Below are 22,122 nucleotides of genomic sequence, written 5' to 3' on the forward strand. Positions count from 1 at the left end.
GCGACGGGAGGCTTGAGCCCCGCCAGCACAAGTTGAGGAGGGCGCTTCGGCGTCACCGCCAGTCGCTGGCTAGCCGACAAACCTTCCTCTCGGTCGGGAAGCCAGCCTGCCTTGCCAGCGAGCAAGAGCGACGCTACGGTCTCGGTCGGAACGGCGTAAAAAAAAGGGGACGGGGAATCCAGCGGCGGAGGGCGATGACAGACGAGCTTCTCACTCCGCCATGGAATTAAACAACCACATAATAAGATAATGAGGAAAATAGGGAGAGACAATTTAAATTACGATTCAAGGGGAACCATTAACTATCGGCTGTCTCTTTAAATTCGGCGGCAGTGTTCTATCTTGGCGTCCGGAAGCCAGAGTAGGAGTGAAAAATAGAAAGGAAAAAAAAAAAAAAAAAAACTTTGAACTGCGCAGCCGCAGAGGTGGGAGGAGCTAAAGATCACTCGAATCGGTTTACTCCACGCCCCCTTCTCTGCTACAAAGGAAGGGTCCTCCTTACAAAGCGACTCACACCGAAGCCACGCAGCAACGATTCAGCGAGTTCAATATGCAAGGAATTACACGCTTAAAGTTGTTTATTTGTTTGAATGCATTTCAAGGAAAAGAGGAAACCAATATTGTAACTTTATTAGTGACTGATATCCAGTAAAACATCAAGAGGAGTCATGAGAATGAATACAAACAAGAACAGTGTCATTTAGTTATGGTCATTTGTTTCATTGTATAACTACTGTATCACCGAAAGGTACAGTAAAAGTCTCTCTTTATTGTTTTTAAACTATAATGCGTTCATGCTAAGGGGCTTTGGCAGCAAGTTTCCACCTTTGCAGCCACTGTTGATAAGTCAGCCCTCCTTTACTGACCTCAGGTAAGACGTGTTGGGCGGGCTTCTCCCACCTAAGTGCCGTGGAAACACAAACAACAGAGTTATCCAGTAAAGCAGGGCGTGAACGCCTCACCGAGGGACATCGATGCAAAACAAGTCAGATCATAAGGACAAAAATCTGCATGCAAATTATCAATGAACGCTGGTGGACAAATAGAATTCAGTCCACCCAGCATACAAGCAGGGTATTTACTTCAGAAATGCGCCTCACCAGTAATAGATGGCAGTTTTTACTTGGGCCCCAATAGAAAGGCCTTGGGCGCACCGTTGGGTAAGGTTCCTGACTCGCGGTACCAGAGCCCCAAGAAGCGCTTGATCCTCCTCCGCAACTTTGGAAAGCAGGGCTAAACGGTACAGTGCATTATTTCATTACTACTCAAATTGATGAAACATCCACAGACCTCTTTTTGCTGCTGGAACGTAAATTATCGATCACAGACAGTATACGTGCAAGAAGCCAAATTAAGCAATTCCTCCTGTATGGGTTAAGCGAAATAATTGTTTAATTCTTCTGATTACCTTTTTGATCTTTAGCACGCAGCATCTCTGCTTCCATCTGTATTTTCTGCCGAGTATCGCAGTGAAGTTTTAGTACCTGGTGGAGAAAACGCAGCTGACGTTGCAGGGAGCGTGTCTGGGAACACAAGTCCTCTGGAGCCTGAAGTGAAAGTTGTAAGAAAAGAAGAACATCTATGAAAAGATATATATGTAAGCTCTGCTGTACATAATTTAGCCCGAGACACTGCAAACCCAGAAAACAGCAGCCGAGAAACTTACAAGGCTGCTGGTCTTGCGCTGTAAAATTTATTTTTATGGGTATTGCTTTTTATCAAATGTTAGTGAAATGATTAGGCTCTGGCCATAGCAGATATTTACCGTAGTTTAGTTACTTTTTTTTAAATATCTAATACTTTCATTATTCTGCCAACCAACCACTGGAAGAAATAGCAATTGCTGAAATCTAAATACATTATAAATAATACAACTCTCTTTGGTGTCTACGTCCAGACTCACCCTGTACAACGGGAACGCCAGACTCTGGCATAAGCTGCTGAAATGTGGAGCCTGCAAGCGATGGATGGACAACGATGATGCAGGGACTCTTTGGAGTCTGTAAATCAAGAAGAGCAAAAAAAAAACAAACAAACAATCAATCGATTGGACTTGCTGAAAAAGGTTGGAGGAAGCCGGAGAAAACCCACGCACAGAAAGGGATCGAACACAGAACCCTCTTGCTGTGAGGCGACAGCGTTACCCACTGCGCCACCGTCGGATAAAGCTGATCATGAAATATGACAATTCTCAAAACAACAGCGAAGAAAAGCGTGTGTTCTTACCCCCCAACAGTCCTACGGTCCAGAGCAAGTAGTGAAACCATTCCAAAGTGTTTGGTCTCCCTAGAAATGGAATTCCTTAAACTGTTGGATGTCGTGGTAACGTGTTCAAACTGTGGCATCAGTTTGTCCTGGACAAAGTCCTGTAACTGAAATAAGACAGAGACACAGAAATTACCAACAGTTTTTCTTTTCAATTTAGAGTTTATACAGGCTTAAGGTTTACACAGACGTTGGAGACGATACACACCTCTGTGTGCAGACGCATCAGCTCCGTCTTTGATGAGGAGTTGCCCTGAATCAGCTCCCTGATATGCTCTTGTCTGAGAATCTGGAGGAAATGACAGAATGTAATTTTTTTTATGTAAATAAAATCCAAAGATGACACCGGCAGAGGCTATGGGAGGTCTACGTTATCTCTTACTACTAGTTGCCTGAAGTCAAGGATGCTCTGCCACTGGCGGTGAATATTCTTAAGGGCTTCCTGACGGCTTCTGGCGTGCTGATCAGATTTGATACACCAGTCTCTGACAAAATCCCTGATCGCTGCGTTCATCACACACTGGAGCTCCACCTCAAGAACCGATCTGACGACAACAACAAAAGAAAAAGAAATCAATTCTTTAAAAATACATTTTTAATTGCATTAATATTGCTCGAAACCAATTACTGTTATTTTGCAAATCCAAATGAGAAAATAGATAAATTAGACCCAAATTCTAACAAAATGAAACAAATGCTAATTCATTGTTTAGCTTTCAGTTGAAAAATCTTTACAGTAGAGTCCCGAGCTTCCACTATGAGCCAGATTTTATCCTTGTGGGAATCTCATCAATAAAAGCTCTAGAACAAATGGGCTTACATTGGCATGGTGTCATTTTGGCGCCCGTCCCCAGTAGCAGACACTTCCAGCTCAGCCTCCTCCTTACGCGCTTGCAGCTGGTTTCGGAGCGGCTGGACTCTGGAGCGCGTCTGGGCCAGCTGCACCAAAGTCTGCTTCACCTCTTCCCACGCAGCCTGTAAGAACAGATGTGTAATAAATGTAAGTAAAGGCATAGCTATGCTTCAGTCAGCTGTAAATCTCTTGTACATGAATGCTTAGCACCTGCAATAGGGTCTTAACTGATGGTAATTCTTCATCTTCCTCCGCTGACATATCCAGGAGGCGATTGCTTTCATAGCGGAAGCTACGATTAGAATGTTAGGTTAAACAAGTTATGCCGAAAACGTTGTAGTTTTATAATCTCAACTAAAGCGAGAACGCTAGGTTTACTGCAGTGCTGTCACATCCTGAGACACATCCAGGGAGATGAGCTTCTCCTCCAGTTCCTTCTGCTCTCTAGAAGCTAAATGCTTCAGTGAGGACAGGATGTGGTTTGGAGGATAAGTACCCAACAGGCTCTGATGAAATTACAAGCAAAAACAAGTTAGTTCAAAGCAATAACAAACAGTTCATATAGACCAAAATGTCAAAAGAAAAATATGCCAACCTCCACAGCACTCAGCCAGAAGTGAAACACAGCAGTCCTTTGTTCACGAGTCATGCTAAGAAAAAATGGAGCGAGCAGTGATGCTTTAAAACAATGATAAAGAAGGAGAATATGCAGATATTTTGAAAGACACTTCTCAACAAAAGAAATACAGAATACATTCGAGTCCTTACTGTTTGGCTGAAGATTGTGGCGTCTTCAGTTCACTCTCTTGCAGAGACTGATAGAAATGAACCCGGTCGTCACACAGATGTCTCACTTCACGCTAAGACACAAAACAGAAATGGGCTTGGTTAGACGATGTGCTCTACATCCCTCCTATTTGTGTGAATGATTTCTGATTCCTTGGATTGAGATGTCAGAGGCTAAATTACACCACTGAAAGAGGCACATGCAGCAACTTCACAGTATTGAACTGTGGCGTTATCAGAATGTGTACTGCAATGGATAATCCTTTTTTGTGTTGTGAAAATTATTATGAAATGAACATTTGAAAATAAAACATGGATGGTAAACACTGCACGATATGGAATTCAGGGAGTGTCTTTTTGTACTTTACTACGTTATATTGCAATACACTGACATAACAATAATGCACTCTAAAACTCCAGTCAGAAAAATAGAAACCAGATTTTTAAAGTTCTTACCAGGACCTGTGCCTCAGCTGCAAATTTGGAGTTTATGTTTTCACTTTCGCAGCTATTGGAGAGCATATTGTCAAACAGCACTTCAGTCTCTGCCTTCCTGCAATTCATAACACAGATTTTACGTACAGCCCGTATTACTGCGTGCATGTAAAAGGTCACGCCTCAGTCTCCTTTAATACAGCATATTGAATTGTTGAATGTTCTGCCTAACTTGGCCATTTGCTCCAGGTCCTGGCAGTGCCTGCTGATCTTTAGTGTTTCATCTGACAGGAACCTCTGGCCCAAGATGCAGCGCTGCCCGAAGGCCTGCAAGAGCAGCTCTCTGCGTCGGCTATCCTCCACTTGGGCCCACGTACCACTGATGGACTGCTCTAATTGCAATAATAGAAAAAGCTGGCATGAGAAATCACTTGAAACATTGATGATAGGAAAAAAAATGGGGAAAAAAAAAAGTTTTAAACAATGAAATAACAAAAACAAATACGTGAAGCCTAATGTGTGTAATGGACTAACCTTGAGTAGCCAGCTGTTCCTCTGTTTCACCGATCCGAGAGTCCAGATGACTGATTTCAGCTCTCAGCTGCTCTATCTTCCTCTGAAGCTCTCTCTGTTTGGCAGCCTCACTCTGTGCCTCAGCGTCATGCTGAGCATGCACAAATAATTAGAAAGCCATCACTGAACACACTATTTTTTATCAGTATTGTACACTCGGTGCGTAATTATGAAACTTAAACAAAAACATGGAGGGAATTTAATTAGTAGCCAACCTCTTTGTCTTGAACTTGGTACCTTGAAAATCATGATGTCAAGGAAATACAAAGCATACAGTGGCCATGGTGGCGAAATAAGTTTAGCACATACTGTTACATAGTCAGCGTAGCAAGAGGGAATGTTTCAAATGAAAAAAACGTGTAAATCCATCTTGTCCAAGTTTTTTGTTTTTGTTTTTCTATCCATGTAGCGATCCGAATCATCATCATCCCAAGTTATCTTCTAAATTCAACCAAATAATTAAATAAAGAAGCCATTATATTATATTAAGATTATTATTGGCAGCGTTCAAATAATCGACCAGAGCTAGAAAGGATACCAAAGGAGATTTCCACGCATGACCTTCACATTCCTGTGAAAACAGAAGTCGTGAGGAGGAACCTCTGGGATGACATACAAGAGGAAACCAGCAGTACTCTAACCGCAAGTGACTCGATGTAAAGACAAGAACGCAAGTTATTGACGGGGAAGGAAAACAAGACCAACCTCTGGTGAAAAACGTGTTGGATGACATACGTCCATATTGACTTCCCTGCACCGACACAGAGCCTAGAAAACAAATTGCGTTAAGGATCAATCGTGTAACGGTGTGGCTTTGATTACTGCTGAAAGAACAGACGAGCATGGACCCACGTCTTAAAATAGCTGTCATTCGGTAAGTTGTCCTGGGGTAGATTGAACTCCGCTGTGGCCCAAACCTTCAGCTGCTGCACAAGATTTCTGTCCGCCATCCTGCCCGAACGTGCAACCTGAATTAGCAAGCTAGCAACAGGCTGCTATTCTTGTCTTGCAATAGCTAAATGCATTATTTGAACTTACACGGCCATTGAAGATTCACTTTTGATGTTGATACACGTAAAGTAACTTCGTAATATCTTTTTGTTGACGTTAACTTCTCAGGCTTTCAACTTCCCGCACTTTCATTGTGTATCCGGTTAGCACGCAGACGAATGCATAACATCCGGGTACCATTTACTTGAGGCAGAGCCGACTAGCGCCCCCTCTGGTTGTCGCCGGCTAATGAAATTGGTAGAGATTTATTTAGGGAAAATCGATCATTCAAGTACATATTTTTTTGTATTTTTCTCTATTTGTTGAAAACTTTCAATATTACAAAATCAAAAAGGTATAATACATTTCTGGAAATACTGCGGGAAAAGTCCAAGCAGCACAAAATATTACAGTCAATGCATTACAATCAGAGGGCAATCGACCATGTGACTTATTTTTAAAATGGATAAAAACGACTCCGGTGGGACTCGAACCCACAGCCTTTGAATCACTCCATGGTGCCTAGAAGTCCAATGCGCTATCCATTGCGCCACGGAGCCTCCTTTGCATAACTCCATAAACTTTAAACGTGTCATAAATTTAACTTAGAGATACAGCCAAAGTTCCACTAAACGCAAATGCTATTTATAATGGCAAAAAAGTGCACAAAATCAAACACTTGGTTTCCCAGTTCAGCTTTTATCTTTTCCTTTACTACAAAGAATCAACTGTGTAGTATATGTCTAGATGCACAGCATTAGACTTTATGTCAACAGGAGCAAAACTGCATTACTTCAGCAAATCCTTCTCATTGTTAGTACCCCAAGGGTCACAATAAGCACGGGGAACATACACAAAGGCCTAAGAAGGTGATGACAATACGTTTTTATGTTGTGGTCAAAATATGTAATAGTAATTTTTTCATCAGTTGCAACTGCAACATCAAATAAATAAAACCTGAATTCTACAAATACTGAAAAAATCTCTCAAATTTTCTGAATCCCCAACAATGAGAACAGTCACCATGTTTCAAACTAAGGAAGGCCTGTAAATTCTCCAATTAATATACATCTTTTTTATATATAAAAAAAAAACTACAATCATAATAAGGGTAGAAAAAAATGTTAGCATGGGAAAAATATAACTTGCTCTGTAGCTCTCGCAGTCATTTACTCCGTGAAAACACGTCACAAGATGCTTGAGTTGTGCTGAAAGTCCTTTGCACCATGTCGGTGACTGATCTAGTAGTGATGCCAAAGTCCACTCAAGCTTTTGAGTTTTAATATTTACTTGAAGTTATCGTATCCTGGAGAATAGATTCAAAACCGATACAGATTCCTGAAACATAAGAAACAGAAATACAGTAAAATGTCACTGCAATTATGTAGGGGTCTTTATGTATAGGATGACGTTCCCCAAAATAATTTCTCACCTTTGTTGACCTTGTTTTACTGAATACGTTCCAGAACCGCAAAGTCTCATCCCCAGCTCCCGTTACTATCGCCTCACCATCTGGCGACATGGCCTAAAATAATAAGAACATAAAAGCTTAGAAAAGATTCCTGGCTACATGACCTACATGATCACGTTATCATCCGAGAGAAAACTGACCAGATAGAGTACTCTGTAGGAGTGTCCTGTGAGTTTGGCAACCTGAGTGAGAGCTGGATATTTCCACACCAAGATCTGGTTCTGTGAGTAGCCATGAGTGCTCACCTGAAAAACATCATAATTCACAAGTAACAAACCATGCCATGCTCTGTTAGACTTAGTTGAGTAAATACTGCAAACAGACTTGGTTGACAATTGTTGGTTTCTCAATACACATTTTATATTGCCCCAAAAATACAAGAATGACGATGGCATATCCCCCCTGACACTCCACAAACTACTGTACAAAAAAAATAATCGTAACACTATAGCCTCCCTTCCATCAGAGTAGAGATTACTGATTTGGACGTACTGGACAAGATAATAAACTTTAAAGTCATCTTTTGGCGGATTATTTTAAATTAGATAAGTATTCACTCAATTTATTCTAACACATACTGGTATTATGTTGGAGCTGAAATGATGCCATGTATACTTTCATAGACTCTGTTCAGTCCACCCACTGATCCCTCTGTGTACCTGGAGTCACTTACCAGCTCATTAGCATGTTTGGACCAGGCCAGGTTGCAGACCTGAGAGCCGGTGTCCATACACTGTAGCGGCTGTGAAGTCAGCGTGTTCCAAAACCGGATACAACGATCTGCCGTGCCGCCGCCTGAGGCCAGCAAGCCATGTTGGTGGGGAGACCAGGCAATGGCTTTCACTGCAGCCAGGTGCTCTGTGTATGTTTGCACTGGACTCAGTGAGGAATGGTTCCAAACCAGTAGCTGAGACGACAGAGCACATCAATGAGTAAATGCGCAAAGAGAGAGGCAGCTTTAATGACGGCAATAACCGTACCGTGTTGTCGTTACCGCCGGAAGCGAGCAGCTGATGGTCAGTGCTCCACTTCAAACCACACACTTCCTGCCTGTGTCCCTGCAGCCGTCTCTCCGACTGGAGTGGAGGGGTTCGCATGTCTCTCTGAAGAATCATGCGATCACGGCTTCCTGACGACAATTGGTCTGCGTTCCATGCTAATGCGCCTGCACACAGAGCAAATCTAGATTGATGCAAAAATCACACTGTTGACATTTGATTGAAATTAATACTTTCTGAAACAAGTACAAAGAAGGCCAAGCATTATTTTTATTTAAATGATGTCTGTTACTTTCTAATGTGACATGAGCATTCCCTTTGTGGCACCACATGTTCAGAATTTACACCTGGCAAAAGTTCTTACCAACTCTAGCCGTGTGTCCTTCCAGGGAAAAGAGTCTCTTCCCAGCACCAGCATCCCATATCTGAACATAGCCTTTATGAGTTCCCACTGCAACCAGATTACCCTGAAAACATGAGAAATCGAGTTCATGAGGAACCCAACTGCCATGACAGTTCCTATAACTCCATGAGCTAGTTGCACCTACCCTTTCTGACCACCCAACTGAAGTGATTGAGTCTTCTTCCACTGATAGATCACATAACCTTGTCACCTGAGGAAAAGACAATTAATACACAGTAAGAAATCGCTATTTTCTTTCTTTTTTTTCAAAAATGATTTGTGAAAACTCGACAGTACCTGGCTGGTACAGGCACTCCAAAGGTAAACGCAAGTGCCCAGGCCAACACTGAGCACGTTGAGAGATGACCAGTCCACCAAGTTGAGGTAAAAATCATCCTGCAGCTCTGGAGCATCGAGGACTTTAAAAGGGATCTTTGAAATTTTGCGAGTTGGCTTTCTCGGGGAACGCAGCAATTTCTGACTGAAACAGTAGAAGGTATACAATTATAAAATCCTGCTGCAAAATGTAAAGTTTCTTTGGAGCATCCAACAACGAAAATGAAACTTTACCTTTTGTTGCTAACAGGTGATAAAGAGTAAGGGGAGACGTTGGTGCCATGATCTGGTGATGGACTTTTGGTATTGAGTGAATACTGCGAAGTAAACACAGATACCAGCTTCATTAAAATAAGACGACCCACCGAAGAACAAGTTTATACTTAATAGTAATATTTATTTTCCACTCCTGCTAAAGCTCGAATAAAACAGATTCCATCATTGTCCACCCTGTATGTACGACTATGAGCTGAAATGTCCTTACACTGAAGAGACTTCTCTTCTCTGGAGTTGACGGTTGTAGACGCCTGTCCTCTGTCTGTGGGTCCTGGATCTTTTCTATTCCTGCGCCTAACAGTTCATTTTTCAGCAAAGCAGAGTAGGCCAGCCCATCTGCTATAAATAAGTGCAACATAGTTGGTTTTTAGTTTGGCCAAAAAAACTACAAAAGGCAATATAGTGCTCCAATTCACTTTTACAAACTGTATTTACCTTTAATATTATCAGATGATGCATCCTTTGTTTTCCTGTTTTGATTTGGTGATTTTTCATTTTCCTAAAAATCACAAAAGCATTGTCAGTACCAGTAATTAAAGACAAATGCCAGCTAGAAATTTGTACAGTGATCGAAGACACCCAAACACACTGTCAGATTGAATTTTGTGATATATACAAATTTTGTACTATAAATCATCCAAATTAACGAAAAAAAGCCTCCGAAATTTCATACATTGATCCTGTGGAAGTTGATATTCCAGTTTGCTCCTGCTCGGATCGGAATGAATCGGTCTCCAAGTTTGCTGGGTGAGGATAACGGGGAGCCAGTGGGTGTCGGACTATGTAGACTCTGTGTCCGTTTCTGGAAAACAACAACAACAAACAAACAAATGATCTTTAAGTGTAAGCATTTAATGCTTTTTTAAAGGTTTGGGTCACTTTTGATATCATTTCATTTACCAACCAACTCAATAATAACAATAGGTTCAGTGATGATGCATAACATAATATGATTAAAAATTACAGAAAAAGAACAACTAGTGGGCGGCGCCGTCGCCTCACAGCGAGAAGGTACCAGGTCTAAATCCTATCTGTGCGGAGTTGGTATGTTCTCCCCGTGTATGTGTGGGTTCTCTCCGGGTTCTCCGGTTTCCTCCCACCTCCAAAGACATGCAATTTAGGTTGATTGGCTACCCCAAATTTTCCATCGTGTGTGAGTGTGTGCATGCATGAATGGTTGTTTGTCTCCTTGTGGCCACGCGATGCACTGGGTGTACCCTGCCTCTCGGCCATAGCAAGACATGATAGGCTCCAACAACTCCCATGACCCATAAAGCAAAAAGAAAATAAAAGCCGTAGAAGATGAATGAATGAATGAATGAACAAGTAGGGGAGGAAAAGGAATAACTCACAACTGGGCTCAAATTATCAGTTTGGATATTAATTTGGCGAAGAAGGCGATGCTCATATTCAGGATCCATCTCAACCTGATGTCTTGATCCCACAACCGCAGGCTGGGAGGTTGTAAGCCTGTCAACACACACAACAACAAAAATATATTTATGAAACATTCCTTGTCTTAGTGCTTGTACTCTTCTGCAGGTTATTATAATACACTGTTAATAATACAAAGTTAAAGCAGAAGATGAGGCAGTATCCTAACGATATCATTTAAACCCTTTAAAGCCAGAGTTAGTTGAGTAAGTAAGCATATTTTCTTAAATTGACAACAGTGAAAAAGGCTTTCGAATACCAATAGGGACGTTTTAAGGCACCTCAGTTCACCTGCCTCGTATAGCACCTGCGGGCTATAAAGATAACCATAAAACAAGCCGAATGTAAGATTTAGATTAACAGATTAACTAGCATCAGTTTTGGCATGGCTAATTTTACACAGGTCAAAGCAACGAATGACTTTTTAACCAATGCCGTTAGCATTCAACATAAATAAAGACGACCTAAAATAGCGTTAGCCGATTTGGCTAACGTTAGACGCTAATCTAATATTATCACTAACAAACAGCAAACACACAACGGCAAGTCAGGCCCTGAATACCTCCACACACCCGACAACAGTAGCAACAATATGCGGGTCGATCGGATTGAACTGGGCGATCGATTTAACGATATTACTCACAAATGTGATGTAAATTAATTCAGTTTCGCTGAGGTGAGGGAGACGGTGCATTGTGGGATATTTGTCGCTCTAGTGACGTCACTCCTCAAATCAAAACACGGAAGCGCATTAGTCGCCTGATAGAGGAGGCTTTGAAGCTAGTACAACGGCGACCCACTTGTTAGGCATATTAGAGATGTAGGGCAAGAAAGAATTTGAATCCTTACATGTATTACTCAACAAAAGTACAATTTATTATATACTATACCATAACAGTGTACAGATAAATCGATCTAATCAAATGGATAATGTTGCTGTGGTTTAGTAACTGTAAGTAAGTCAGTATTATAAAATATATAATGTAATATGATGAAAATTAAAGACGACCTAACTTAAATCTCAGTGAACGCTGTACAGTGGTTGTTAATGTGGTTGCGTTCCTTGTCATGTTCAAATGCGACACATAGAGGGCGGGCTAGTTCCATGTTCACGCCACAGACAAGCGGGTGGGTGTTTGTGTGAATGACGTCAACACCAACAGCACATGAATGAATGAAAATCAGATACACTTTTTTTTTTTACTTCATGCGGGGAAATTGTGGTAACAAAACTAGCAACTAATCTGAGTTGGTGTCCAAAGGAGAGATCCTGTTTCATCTTTATCTGATCTTATTGATTAGAGCACATGTTTTACGTAGCTTATATGATGCTTTGTTCAAGGATGCTTTAACCCTCGAGACACCCAACAATTTAATGGTCAGTATTTTTGAAAATACCAATTAAGCAGATAACCCCCCAAAAATCATACTAAATTAGTATGTATTGTAGGGCTTCGTGACCGATGTGATATATTTATACATATGATGATAGGTTCTTATTGTACATTATGCTCCAGCAGGATTAAAAATTCATGATATATGTTTTTTCTTTTTTTAGTAAATGTTTTTAGCATTTATTTGCATGTTCATCTCTTGCAGATTGCTGAATTTCCTTCCCTGAACTGTGCTTTTTATAAACATGTAGCTGCAACAAATGGGCTGGGCTTTTAATGCTGGTCGATAATAATCGCCGACTACAGGCACCATGTGAACTTCACGATGCACTTCCTGGTGACTGAGCGAATAGAAATCAGATGCACAACATAGTTCTAGTGTGAAGTGCCCCCACCCCTTCTCTGAGTCTGTCTCTGTCTCTTTCACAGACACACCCACACAACACTGGCGCCAACAGGCAACCCCCCCCCCCCCCCCCCCCCCATGACCTCTAATTATGTCATGTGAAAAAGCTGTGTCCAATTGAAAAGCTTTCTTAATCAAACCCAATTAATTCCGCTATTTTCCCATATTGTCCTTTGCATGGAACAGCTCTCTCCAATAAGGCTGTTAACTCCAACCACGGCCCGCTCAGATCCACTGAGTTGCAGGAATGAAATAATGGACCAACCAATAAATCTATCAGTCATTAGGGACTTGCACTTAATGAACGCAGTAAATGTGTCATAACTGTAGTCTCTTAAAGTCCAGTTTTAAATGATCTTACTGAGAGAACTGTTGCTTCATGTAACTGAATGTAGACCACTCAAACTACACAGGACAGGTAATGGGTTTTCTCATGTAGCTTGTATCCAAACATTTCAAATCAATGAATAGGCTTGATGATCACATATAAGATGCGAGTCATGACTGCCGTCAGATCCGAGCTGAAGCAACCGTTGCACTAACTGTGCAAATTGAAATATTTAGTGTTTAAAAGCTTTAGATTTTTTGTTTTTGTTTGTTTGTTTGTTTATAAAATCAGGGATTTAGTGAGATAACAGGTAACATTGAGAGTAGCAAACAATTTGCTGTAAGAATCTTATTTTGTTCACTGAAAACATTTGATGTTTTCCATAGTTGAGGATAACGATCAGAACTTTGTTTTGACGGTGTTCTGCTCCTGCTCTCTTTCCCAGCTTTCTTTGTGGCACTCCCCCGGCTGAGGCTGTACAGTATCCCCGACCCGGCCCCAGCTGAGCAGTGCCAAGCTGTCCAGAAGTTAGTTGGTGTGTGCTCAGACTCGACTCGGCTCTGCTCGGTCCGGCCTGGGTGCTAATCCTCTGGCTGTCAGAGGACCCTGGTCTGAACTCATCCTGCAACACAAGAAAATGCTCTAATTGGGGGATTTTCTACCTCATTAACTCTGATGAGCAGCCATCCCAACCCTTCCTCCCCTCTTATTCTTTCTCCCTCCATCTCTCGCTCTCTCGGTCCCACACTTGTCTCCTGTTTAATCTCTTTCTCAATGTTTCTGTCTTACTTTTGCTTCCACTCAGACTCCTTCATATTTTGCGTCTCTGTTTTTATCCATTCATATATAGAAAGTTTTTTTTCTTTATTCATTCGTCACATTGAGAATATAATTAGATGTGATTCAGTGTGCAAAGTAAACACATTCAAGTATTAAAAGTGTTAATCTCTCTTGTTTTACACGTGCACTTGTTACACTTAATTAAGAGTAAAATGCAAATTTCGTGATCCCTGAAATTTGAGTATAAATTTGTTTTTCTTAACAGACCAAGTTATGTCACATGATTCATAGCTGCTTATACTTTTAGTTCATACCAATAACTGTTTGGCATCTCCTCTTACTTATATACACATATAAGTAACAATATGACACACAAACACATATGTTTTGTTTTGAGCTTACTTATTTTTTAATTTGGATTATCACTGTAAAAGTTGAATAAAGGTATTAAACCCCAGATTTCTATTATTTATAGGTAAAATCTTGGGAAATGGATACCAATGCCTGAAAATCAGATCCATATAGTTCTGTGCTTTGAACATCAGGGGAATAGCAGACCGCTGGAGTTTGATATAATATTAAATTAAATTAGAATGTGTAAATGAAAATGTCTCTGTGTACCCATACGGCCCCCGTAGTGAGGTTCATCCATCTGTCCAGGAAAGTGATGCACATGCAAAGGACACCAGCTAGCATGGCTGCACCGGGCGCTCTGTGAGCATGTGTTGCAGCAGCTGAGTCTGCCAGCCTGCCTGCTTGGGGCAATTAGAGAGTCGGGCCCTGCAGTCAGAGGCCCCCCTGGGAAGCCCTGATTGATTGGAGTCTCATCTTCCTAACTGGCTGGCACCCTGCCACCAAACCGTAGAAAAGCAGAGAGGATTGGGAGGGGTGGAAAAAACAAAAACAGCTTTTATATGACAGAGAACAGGGCACAAGTGTTGGAGGAAAAGAAAGAAAACTGTCTCTACCCATGTATGTCAGATGATGCAGATTATACTGTAGTAATCTTGGATTTACTGGGCTAAAATACAGTGACCGTGTGGGAACGAGTGCTCGGGTCAACATGAAAGCACATCAGTGAGAAAGTGGACATAAATTATCTATCAAACTATATTTATTTTCAGTGGTTCTTCATTCTCTTGGACATCCAAGCAAAATCAAAAAGAAATATAACAATAATAATAGTAGGACAAATTATACAACTAGGACATTACGTAGGAAACAAAAAACCGTCATAGAAGAAAATACCTGTACACATTTTCACATAGAAAAACTACATCTGCTGAACTTTGAGTGCATTTCTGTTCATTATCTACCTTTATAAACCTTTGGCTTATTCATGGTCCAAAAAGACATTTACTCAGCATCCTCTATACTCTGTGAGGTCACAACATAGTCCAATACACAATCTAAACATCATGAAAGAACTACACGGAGGGGAGGAAAAAGTAATAATACATGAGGGCAAATGATGAGCAGCAGATCACAAACAGCTATTCCATCTCTGGGTTGCACAATAACAGATTTTTAGAAGATCCAGACATGACTGTAATAATACTATTGCTGCTGTTGTGGCTGGACTGAATGTATGGCTGTCTGCACAACTTAAAATCTAAAATGTTATGGCCATATAGTTCATAGTTATGGGGTAAGAATAGGTCTCTTTTAAAGTAAAACATGAATAATGTAAATGAGTCTGAAATTGCACTTGGGAGGTGCTTTCTTCCCTCTTGCACCAGAACAAAGACCAAGAAGTTATCGTGTGGAGTTTCCATTTAGCTTTTCTGCCATTACATATTCAGCTATATGAGACAGTTCTAGATGCTGTTGCTAAAATGTGTTTAGTTCCACTGCTCATATGAGACACACTGTGGTTCGGTTTGATCTGATCTACGTTGAAGACAATCAGAACTTGACTCTATAACAGATGGCGAAATATCAATATTGTGTCACTAATGAGCGTACCAGCGATAATCCATGCGCCTCTTCATATGACTGAGAAAAGAAACTGCCATGACAAAATGGTTACAAGGGTCTATTTAGTGCAGCCTACCCCCCCCCCCCCCTCCCCTTCAGCTGCAGACAAAGAGGATATACTTGGATCAGTTGTGCTGAACAAAGACTAAACTATGTGGGGTGATGCATCACACAGGGCTCTTTCTGCTGCCCCGCACGTACATGCAGCCACACAACACTGAGCTGCCAACAGGTTTTCTCCTCCAACAGCCACTCAAGCAAAAACAGCATCACTCCACTCGCACACAACCCTTTTTCCTTGGAGGGGTCAGAATTGAAAGTTAATGTTGGGTCATGCTCCTAAAGCAAATACTGATTGTGTTTGATTTGTTAAGATGCCAAATGTTCCTGGGGATCTCAAGATATCTCGATTAACTGACCTACTGCACAAAGTATCACTGTGTCTGTGTCTGCCATACTCAGGTGATAATTTGGGGCCTCACTTGTTTGAAATACATTTTACCTCATAAAAAAAACTTAATAAGCAGTGATCTACACTGTAATTGTGTGGCATTAATCTTTTTAACAAACTGAAATTAATTGTAAGGCACAAGATCTTTGACCTGTGTACTTTGGGCAGCCCTGCTATAGTCTTGTAATCTACAATATTTATTTTTTCCCTCCCTTTCTTAAATCGTAAAGCATTTTAGCACAAATCAGACAAAGATTATTAATGTGCAGAAATAGTTTTGGTGTTTTCTTGTTGCTGGTCTACTTTGAAGCCATCCATTCCTGACTCTACTACAACCCCCCCCCCCCCAACACAATATTCTATTTTATAGCGTGTAACCTCATTACTGGGGGATTCCCATCTATGTATACTGAAATCCATGAAAATGTACTTTTTTTATTATAATTCATTGGAGTCTAAGTTGTAGACTCAGATACTGCGGATTCAATCTGAAGCCACATAAATCATGTTATAATGCTAAGATTAGCTGGACTTTGTGTGTGAGAGAGATTAGAGTTTCATTCACACTCTGAGCGGCTGCCGACCCATGAAAATGTAGCGAATGGATTAATTAGATTAAAAGACAACATCAGAAGAAAAATAAATCTCATCACTTAGCAACACTGTACGGTTCACTCGTTTGCTTTATGTCCTTGAGATGAAAAGGAAAAAATGTCCTCCAATCCTGGCCTTTCACAGCTCATAACCCCTTTTCTTAGCTCAATGAGTAATTAATGTGTCATTGTCATTACAGCCTTTGAACTTGAAGACCAAATATTCTACACTCCCTTTCCGAGCGTCATTCACATGGACTGCCAGTTTCGTAGTCACATGGGTTGCCAGGTCTTGTCCAAAGAATGGATGTGTTCCTTGGCTTTCATTCTTAGTGCAGCAATACTCGAGCTGCGCTGGTTCACATCCTCCACGGGGTATTTTTCGGGGTACGGCCCTGGACACTGGTAAGCAGGAGGAGCGATGCTCTGCATCCCCTGGCTCATGGACGGATGGGGATGAGACTGAGGATGAGGACTGGAGTTGAGATAGCTGTGGTTGGGGTAACTTGGCTGGAGGCATTGGGCTGGCCCCATGAAGCCCGGGATGCTGTGGACTGGTGTCGCACTGGAAAGGGGAGAGGACAACCAGGGATCCAGGTGGAGGGAGTTGGTCATTGGACCCATACTTGTGTGAACCGGTGCTGGGCGGTTAATTGACAACATGGGGGAGTCATGGTGTTTCATGGTACTGGCATCCATTTTCTCCTGCCGACGCCACTTAGCTCTACGATTCTGGAACCAGACCTGGAGGATAAAATGTCATCATGAAGTGCACCTGTGACCAACGGGCATGTCTGCACCCTCCACCTTTTTCATTCCACGCAATTTGTTTTTTTTTCTTTTCTTTGAAACTCAAATCAAAATAAACTCTCACATGATTTGTGGTGACTCGATTATAACCTAACAGAAAAAAGTTCTTAAAATGCATACAAGCATACGTCTATCATCACATGTGAAGCATGAATCAAACAGTTTAAGGTTAATTATTAATCATTTTCATCACTAACTTTCTGTTTCATGACATATTAAAGACACGCACGCCTGACATCAGGCTCTCTGTGATCCTGTTACACCACGGACATGTCGGACTCTTATTTTGGCCGTGATGTTGCCCACCGTCTTACCTGAACTCGGACCTCCGGCAGGTTCACTTTCATGGCGAGCTCCTCCCGACTGTACACATCTGGGTAGTGAGACTTCTCAAAGGCACGTTCCAGCTCATGCAGTTGGTAGGTGGTGAAGGTGGTGCGGTTGCGCCTGTGCTTTTTCTTAGGCTGGTCATCCGTGCAGGCCTCTGGAGATTTGCCGTCATCACTCTCCACACTCTTCTTCAGCTCGCTCAGGTCCTCGTCACACTTGTTACCGAATAAACCTGCATCTGTCCATCACACAGAGAGATACGTGAGCAGTGTGTGTGTGTGTGTGTTTTATTGAGATCAATTCAACTAGCTTATATTAAAGTTGCGATCATCAAAATAAATTGTAAATGTAAAAGCAAAAACAGTTGAGTTGAAATGAAGAATGCAATGCCGGCTTTCCACTAGAGCAGACATTAGTTTGACGCATGTAACAATAGGCTACTGTAGGTCAATCCCCTGAATGAATGAATCAATGAAACTCCAAGACATTCCTAATCGGATTTGCAAAACTTGTTTCCATCTTTTTCAAAGGTACACCGTCCTCAGAATGGTGCTTAGAAACTAGAAACTATTTTTTTTTTGTTAGTTCACACATTATGTTTGATTATTATTAAAGAAGCAGCCTCAAATATATTAAGTAGTTTTTTTTTTTTTCTTTGTATCACCAGAAATATCAATGTCTTATTAAAATCTACAATCAGCATCAGGAGTACGTCTTTAACACGGTTAAAAGAAGCCCATGAAATAATTGACCACAGAGTAATCAAATTAATTCTAAGTTAATTAAGTAAGCGATCCAGCGATCAGATCAGCTACTCGGGTAGCGTCTGTGTGTGTTTGCTTATGTTAGAAACATTGTCATTGTCAAACCTGATCCTAAGTATATACTTTCGGCTTGTCCCGAAAGCAGTTCCATCCTCAGCATCCTTCTACTGATATAGTCACTGTCTCTCCTCTGGACATGTCCAAACCATCAAAGTCTGGTCTCTCTGACCTTATCTCCGAAATGTCTAACCTTCACTGTCCCTCTTATTGTTTGTCTGCCTGCACGCGATAATTATACTAATTAAATAAATAATCATAATTTTATCATTTATAGCTCTATTTTTGGTCTCCAGTAACTCATACTGGATCTCATAGTACTCATACTGGAACATCAGGGGCACTATGGCCAATAAAATCCTAGTCCTTTTAATTACATTACAATTCAAATTGCCGTTGTTAAGTTAATATTGAATTGTTAGACACTATTGGTTTGAACAGTGATTTTCCACCTGTCATTGCACGAATCCAAATGTAGATGTGAGCATGTTTCTGTGAATGAGATGTGTTGATGGCGGCAGAGGAGGAGGAGGGGGGGGGGGGGGGGGTCATTGTGGTCTCTCAACTGGCAAACGAGAGCTGAGGCTGAGGATTTTTAGGGGCTCGTTTATCCACCTCTCATTAAACAGTAACGACAAAGGCCAGGCCCTGACAAAGGCAGAGGTCAGGTCTGGTTCAATGATCAGCTCTCGGCCTGTCAGCCCATCGCAGCCACTGGTCTGAAGGCTGCCCACTGTTTATCAGCCAGCAGAACATCTTAGTGAGAGAAGGGGGGGGGGGGGCGCTGACACCAAACGCAGGGAAGTTGCTCATTCAGGCGGAACTGGCCTCAAAAGAGTGATGTCATTGTGTTGATGTTCGTTAACGAGAGAAACAAATGTCCTCCTGGATTGAGCAACCGAATCCAAGTCACACGTAAGAGTTTTTTTATTTTATTTTTTTATTTTTTTAGGAAGACATATCCATCTCCAGTTTATTTGTGTTTCTGCCAAAAAATCATCTGCCAGATCCTGTTTGTCAAAAAATAGCTTCAGATTAAATGTGATGAATTTGACTCTGACACAAAAGGGTAACAACAAGAGTGAAATGAAGAACAATCTAATCTGTACAGAAGAGAAGATTAGGGGAATTCCACACGGGAATGGGATTGGGTTTAGGCCTGAAAAACCCCCACACCATCTTGTTTTGTGATCTATCTCTCAATCTCAGACGGAGCAGCTCACAGTTAATGCAACAGGCTCTACGTGTCAGACAATAAGGGATGTCATGGTCATGGCGTTACACTGTTTGGTTGATTACATCTTATTTTCTGTAAACTCATACATAATTCTAATTTGCCACAATACCCCCAAAATATTATATTTGGCAATGTTTTTTTTTTGTTTTTTTACAGCTGCCTCTTCACGTGATCTCTTTTAAAAAAAATTGATTCAGAAGAAAGTATGCTATGTCATTTGTAAACGTTCTCAGATTTGCTTCCATATCCAAAAAGAAAAAGAAAATGGGCCAAACAATACGGAGAAAAATCACAACTTAAGTTGGAAAAATGTAGTTTAAAGTGCAAAAAAAGGGACTCTTTGTTTGCTGACAGACATGATTGTTTAAGATTTATTATGTTAACTTGGAAAAGTCATCAAGATCCTATTCAGAGCAAGAATATTATATCTCTCTCCTCTAATTCAAATTTCTGAAACACGACAAAACTTCATAAGAGCAACAGTGCTGCTGCATGATTAACATCTCATGAGTTTGGTCCAGATGGGGGACCAGTATGCCCAGCATCAGCAGCTAGACTCACCATGATACTGTTGATGCTGCTGCTCTGTGCCCCCGTTTCTCATAGAGGAAATGTGCCCACTGTAGGTCGGATGTGACGAGAGCTCCTGCTGCTTCCCAGGCTCTGCCAGGCCACCTATGTCCACTTTGTGAGGTGGTGGGGCCCCAGCAGGGCTGAGCAGGGGGTCCTGGTCTTTACTGAAACCTAGGATGACATCGATGCTGTGGACGCGCCCCCCTGCAGCGATGACCCCACCTTTCCCCAGTTCGTGGAAGTTGCTTGGTGAGAGGCAGCTGTCATCCACCATGCTCATGGTATCCAGTGATAAATGCATCCGAGCGTTCTGGGAGCTGCGATCGAAAGGAAGAGGTTGCAGTAAGTTAAGGACGAAAGATGCAGTGGTGACCAGTAGATTACCTGGTTATCTTAAATGCCTGTCCTCACTACTTAGCCTGTTCATCCTCAATCTGCCACTTAAAATCTGAAAGCTACATAATCTACAGTAGAGTGAGCACACACTCATCTTAATCGATGCTTTGGATGTTTCTACATGGATGATCGGCGCTAACGGCTGTGCACTGCCAATTTCCACGGTTCATGTAAAGCGATCATTACAGTTCTCCTTAAATATAGCCTGCATCAAATAGATTTGCATTAATATAATATCCGATATAAAAAAAGGAATGCATGAAGTAAATGCGGAACAAAGGTGGATTTACTGGATTCTTCTTTATGGGTGAATTTTCCATGATAATAGGCTTATGTTGTATTTGTCTGTAGAAAGTTAATTCCAGATTTAAGGATTGTGTTGTTTGGAGCAGGCTTTTTACTTCAAAGAGACGCGTTTGTTAGTGTACCATCACATTTACCCAGTGAACACTCATATCAGCCACTTGTGTGATGGGAAACACAGATAGAGCACAGAAAGGTGTGACAGCGATGAGGTGGAGGGGGAGAGCTTACCTTTCGGAAGGAAATATGCTGAACTGTTAAAGTTGCTGATGATAGTGCTCCACCTGTCCCTACAAGCAGCTCGCCTCCCAGCGCTCAACTCTTCCCAGATCCACAGTGTGCAGTCACTCCAGCCTCAACTTCCTCACATCTCCCTCTAAATAGATTCTATATCCAACAGTCCGAGGAGAAGCGTTAGTCTTAAGTACAACAAGTGGACGCTCCAGCTCAGAGAGGAGAGTGGAAGAGGAGAAAGACAGAGGGAGAGGTCAACAAAGCTGAGGGGGCGAGGTGAAACAAGGGGATTAGCAGAGGGCTATTAATTGGACTCCTTCCCCTTTAAGAATGATTGGCGGCTGTTTTCTGCTCAAGTAATTGTTTTATATGTCATTTTCATTCACCCCACAAGAGGAGGCTCAGGCTAATGGAGGCCGGACAAGACTTTCATTGATAAATGTGTTGTTTTAAAGACAAAAGACACCAAACTTTCACCAAGCTCTCCAGTATGTGGAACAACAGGAAAACTGGAAATCTGACATCATACCGCACAAACTACAAACTAACACCGGCATCAAGGCAACATGCATTTACTGTAGAACTAATTCCTAAAGCAATATCCCATTAATTTTACAAAAAAAACATTTAGAACACATGATATATGTCATCCCAATCCGGATTAATTCT

General features: G+C 41.5%; 3 protein-coding genes and 1 non-coding gene across 4 annotated transcripts; all 4 read right to left on the reverse strand.

Annotated features, from left to right (window-relative positions):
- Positions 1 to 797: 797 nt before the first annotated feature.
- On the reverse strand, positions 798 to 5,862 carry haus5 (HAUS augmin-like complex, subunit 5). The gene is made up of 19 exons (XM_068743542.1): positions 5,765 to 5,862; positions 5,618 to 5,680; positions 5,451 to 5,483; positions 5,128 to 5,149; positions 4,874 to 5,003; positions 4,572 to 4,731; positions 4,361 to 4,457; positions 3,887 to 3,978; positions 3,714 to 3,768; positions 3,497 to 3,624; positions 3,329 to 3,410; positions 3,086 to 3,240; positions 2,648 to 2,810; positions 2,474 to 2,554; positions 2,227 to 2,372; positions 1,904 to 2,000; positions 1,409 to 1,547; positions 1,101 to 1,233; positions 798 to 900 (listed from the first exon to the last, which is right to left on the reverse strand). Exons 1-19 carry the CDS (start codon positions 5,860 to 5,862, stop codon positions 798 to 800), a joined length of 1,977 nt encoding a protein of 658 aa, XP_068599643.1.
- A 513-nt stretch (positions 5,863 to 6,375) lies between these two features.
- trnar-ucu (transfer RNA arginine (anticodon UCU)) lies at positions 6,376 to 6,462 on the reverse strand. The gene is given in 2 exon segments: positions 6,376 to 6,411; positions 6,426 to 6,462. It is a non-coding gene; the product is annotated as a tRNA-Arg (tRNA).
- Positions 6,463 to 6,588: 126 nt separating this feature from the next.
- On the reverse strand, positions 6,589 to 10,807 carry LOC137899214 (fizzy-related protein homolog). Its single transcript, XM_068743233.1, has 13 exons — positions 10,739 to 10,807; positions 10,060 to 10,188; positions 9,822 to 9,885; positions 9,595 to 9,725; positions 9,345 to 9,427; positions 9,072 to 9,255; positions 8,920 to 8,985; positions 8,736 to 8,838; positions 8,354 to 8,538; positions 8,047 to 8,280; positions 7,514 to 7,618; positions 7,335 to 7,427; positions 6,589 to 7,240 (listed from the first exon to the last, which is right to left on the reverse strand). The coding sequence occupies exons 1-13, from the start codon at positions 10,805 to 10,807 to the stop codon at positions 7,199 to 7,201; spliced, it is 1,488 nt and encodes a 495-aa protein (XP_068599334.1). The 3' UTR covers positions 6,589 to 7,198.
- A 6,215-nt stretch (positions 10,808 to 17,022) lies between these two features.
- rx1 (retinal homeobox gene 1) lies at positions 17,023 to 20,821 on the reverse strand. Its single transcript, XM_068743415.1, has 3 exons — positions 20,509 to 20,821; positions 17,874 to 18,127; positions 17,023 to 17,493 (listed from the first exon to the last, which is right to left on the reverse strand). Exons 1-3 carry the CDS (start codon positions 20,819 to 20,821, stop codon positions 17,023 to 17,025), a joined length of 1,038 nt encoding a protein of 345 aa, XP_068599516.1.
- Positions 20,822 to 22,122: the final 1,301 nt, after the last annotated feature.

Source organism: Brachionichthys hirsutus, chromosome 9 (genome assembly GCF_040956055.1).
Source record: "Brachionichthys hirsutus isolate HB-005 chromosome 9, CSIRO-AGI_Bhir_v1, whole genome shotgun sequence".
Classification (NCBI taxonomy): domain Eukaryota; kingdom Metazoa; phylum Chordata; class Actinopteri; order Lophiiformes; family Brachionichthyidae; genus Brachionichthys; species Brachionichthys hirsutus.

Bases quoted from the DNA above. Each gene is read 5' to 3' on its own strand.
- rx1 (XM_068743415.1), bottom strand. From the start codon at position 20,821: ATGCATTTATCACTGGATACCATGAGCATGGTGGATGACAGCTGCCTC. The intron at 18,128-20,508 runs GTGAGTCTAGCT...TGTGATGGACAG, and splicing joins GCAGCATCAACAGTATCATG to ATGCAGGTTTATTCGGTAAC. The intron at 17,494-17,873 runs GTAAGACGGTGG...TTTATCCTCCAG, and splicing joins TGCCGGAGGTCCGAGTTCAG to GTCTGGTTCCAGAATCGTAG.
- haus5 (XM_068743542.1), bottom strand. From the start codon at position 5,862: ATGGCGGACAGAAATCTTGTGCAGCAGCTGAAGGTTTGGGCCACAGCG. The intron at 3,769-3,886 runs GTAAGGACTCGA...ATTTTTTCTTAG, and splicing joins CCACAATCTTCAGCCAAACA to CATGACTCGTGAACAAAGGA. The intron at 2,811-3,085 runs GTAAGCCCATTT...TGTTGTCGTCAG, and splicing joins CAAAATGACACCATGCCAAT to ATCGGTTCTTGAGGTGGAGC.
- LOC137899214 (XM_068743233.1), bottom strand. From the start codon at position 10,807: ATGGATCCTGAATATGAGCATCGCCTTCTTCGCCAAATTAATATCCAA. The intron at 7,619-8,046 runs GTAAGTGACTCC...GATGTTTTTCAG, and splicing joins CCAAACATGCTAATGAGCTG to GTGAGCACTCATGGCTACTC. The intron at 7,428-7,513 runs GTCAGTTTTCTC...TTATTATTTTAG, and splicing joins CCTACAGAGTACTCTATCTG to GCCATGTCGCCAGATGGTGA.